Genomic DNA, 2,500 nt, shown 5'->3' on the forward strand with positions numbered 1-2,500 from the left:
CATAGACAGACAGACAGACGGATAGACAGACAGACAGACAGACAGACAGGCAGACAGATGGATAGATAGATAGATAGATAGACAGACAGACAGACAGGCAGATAGATAGAGAGAGAGAGATAAATAGATAGATAGAGAGAAAGAGAGAGATAGAGAGAGAGAGAGAGAGAGAGAGAGAGAGAGAGATAGAGAGATAGAGATTTTTTAAAGAGAGCAGTTTTGAGACAGAAGAGTTGCACATTTGAGGAGAACTGAACTATGACTTCTAAAAGTGTAAATTAGAGAGCCCAGACCAAAAAAAAAAAGGAACCGCTGTAATGCCACTGCACAGGAAAGAAAAGTGGGTCTCGCTTTCAACCGTGGTAAAAATATTCACCCTTCAATAGGCTTTATTTCGCTTTCATTCTTGTCTCTCAGTGAATATCAACGACCAGCCCTCTCTGATTTTCACAGCAATACTCATTTCCACATTAAAAAAAAAAAAGAGAGAAGTGATTTTTTTTTTATTCATGACTACAAAAACAGCACAGAAGTCCTCCTCGGAAAGCGATTATACACGGATCTCAAAAAGTATTGCGTCCGGCCAGAGAACTTTTTGACGAAGTGAGAAAACTCTCGTATTAGACAGAGAGGACATTGCACATGTAAAAAAAAAAAACAATAGGAAAAAGAAAAAAGCAAAAACAAAAACAAAATCAAAAATGCTGTTTTTTATTCGCTCACCATGTTTTGTGTTTTCAATGAAGCCATATTTAGGTGGGTTGATCAGCCAAACCAGGAGGTCTTTTTTTGGCGTGTCCGGATCAGACGCTATGATGTGATTGGCCGACAGCTGGACCCTGCCCCCTTCCTGAACCTACAAACACAACATCCCGGGTTGATATCAAAGTGATATCAAGATCTCCAGTGTACGACTGCATGACGCTTATTTTGAGTAATGAAAAAAAAAAAGCTTCAAAAAGTTTAGTCTAATGGACTGCCAGCAAGTGTTACTTCATTTTATAAATCAAAACATCACAAATATGAAACAGCTGTCTTAATTCTGGCAAAAAAAGACCCTTTGCATTTGAGTTAGAATTGAACTCTGAGTTTTTTTTGTTTTGTAGTGTTGTACAATAACTAGGACAACCTTGTGAAAACAAGAGAAGGACAGGATGGGACCTCTTCCTGTGCCCTTACCTTAATCCCACTGCGGACTGTGACTATGGGTGGCTGCCTCTGCTTGGATGTGATGGTGATGGTACACATCTGGTTGTCAAGGCGATTGTTGTCATCATCATAGACGATGAAATGGAAGATATCGGTAACAGGCTGGTCTCCAGTTTCAAATGAAGTGATGTATCTGTTTCAAACAATAAAATGATCGTTGTCTCCCTGACCAATTCATATTCAGCATTTCAGATATTTCCCTTATTCAAGGGGGAAAAAAAACATTCAACATTCAGACTTTGAGATGACTATTATTTGGTTTGACAGGCTCTCGATAAATGAATGGTTGACTAAACCCATGGAGATTAGCCTAATCCTAACTTTGGCAGTCTAAAAGTACAGCTAAATAACACTGGCTAATAAAATATTTAGGTAGATTTGCGCCTAGATTATCTTACTCAAACAAGTTTTGATTAAGATAAGCATTAAGCATCAAGCATTACCACTCAGTACAGTGACTCTACGGATTACTCTATCAAACAAGATATGCTATTTCCAGATGAAATTCTACCCTCAGGGCTGTTTTCTTTGGTGCTTCTAATCTCATTAAGGCCAATCAGAGAGAGAAATGAGGGAACAGCTGATGGTTTCTGGGTTTTACTCTCCTCAGGACACTCAGAAGTACGAAAAGACGGGAACTCTCGAGCAATTAGCCAGGCCAAAGGGCTAATTTAACACGATCTCACGCTCACAGCCAAATTAGCCAGGAGATGAGTAACGAGTCCTCATCTGACCCTTCCTGCTTTATGGATTTTCCTTAATGAGCCCATTGAATTTTTCCTAATGCTAAAAAACATTTTTTAAAAAAAGTGCGAATCTTGCTGACCATATGAGGTTAAGTTTGTCATTTGGACAGTACCGTATCTTGTGTAAGTTGACGTCTTGCATCGTGAAGGAAGAATACTCAATCAGTTCCTCATGGTCTGACTGAGAGTTGGTTCTGGTCAGGATTCCGTACATGGGCACTGACACCAGCTGGATGTGGATCTTCTCGTCCGGAGAGGTGTCATCCTTAAAGCAATCGTAAACATGGAATTGTGAAAGTTTGATGCTCGACGCCTTACAAACCACGCCATGTGGTCATCAAATCATTTTTGAGTAGAAACTGGGCAGTTAAACCACGAATTGGCAATGAGTCAAAATAAGTGTAGAGGGGAAAATGCTGCTTGGTGTGTTCAGTACAGTTTAGCGTGTTTGGTATAGTTTAGTTTAGTGTGTTCAGTACAGTTTAGCGTGTTTGGTATAGTTTAGTTTAGTGTGTTCAGTACAGTTTAGTGTGTTTGGTATAGTT

The 2,500-nt window shown here is 39.6% G+C and overlaps 1 protein-coding gene across 1 annotated transcript in view; it reads right to left on the reverse strand.

Annotated features, from left to right (window-relative positions):
- fras1 (Fraser extracellular matrix complex subunit 1) overlaps nt 1-2,500 on the reverse strand; it is a 100,360-nt gene that overhangs the window by 25,653 nt on the left and 72,207 nt on the right. Inside the window, exons 38-40 of the mRNA XM_030766344.1 lie at nt 2,069-2,220; nt 1,180-1,342; nt 724-856 (exon numbers count right to left, since the gene is read on the reverse strand). Of these exons, the coding sequence (XP_030622204.1) occupies nt 724-856; nt 1,180-1,342; nt 2,069-2,220 (448 nt within the window). The remainder of the gene's footprint in view (nt 1-723; nt 857-1,179; nt 1,343-2,068; nt 2,221-2,500) is intronic.

This window comes from Chanos chanos, chromosome 1 (assembly GCF_902362185.1).
Source record: "Chanos chanos chromosome 1, fChaCha1.1, whole genome shotgun sequence".
NCBI classification, from domain to species: domain Eukaryota; kingdom Metazoa; phylum Chordata; class Actinopteri; order Gonorynchiformes; family Chanidae; genus Chanos; species Chanos chanos.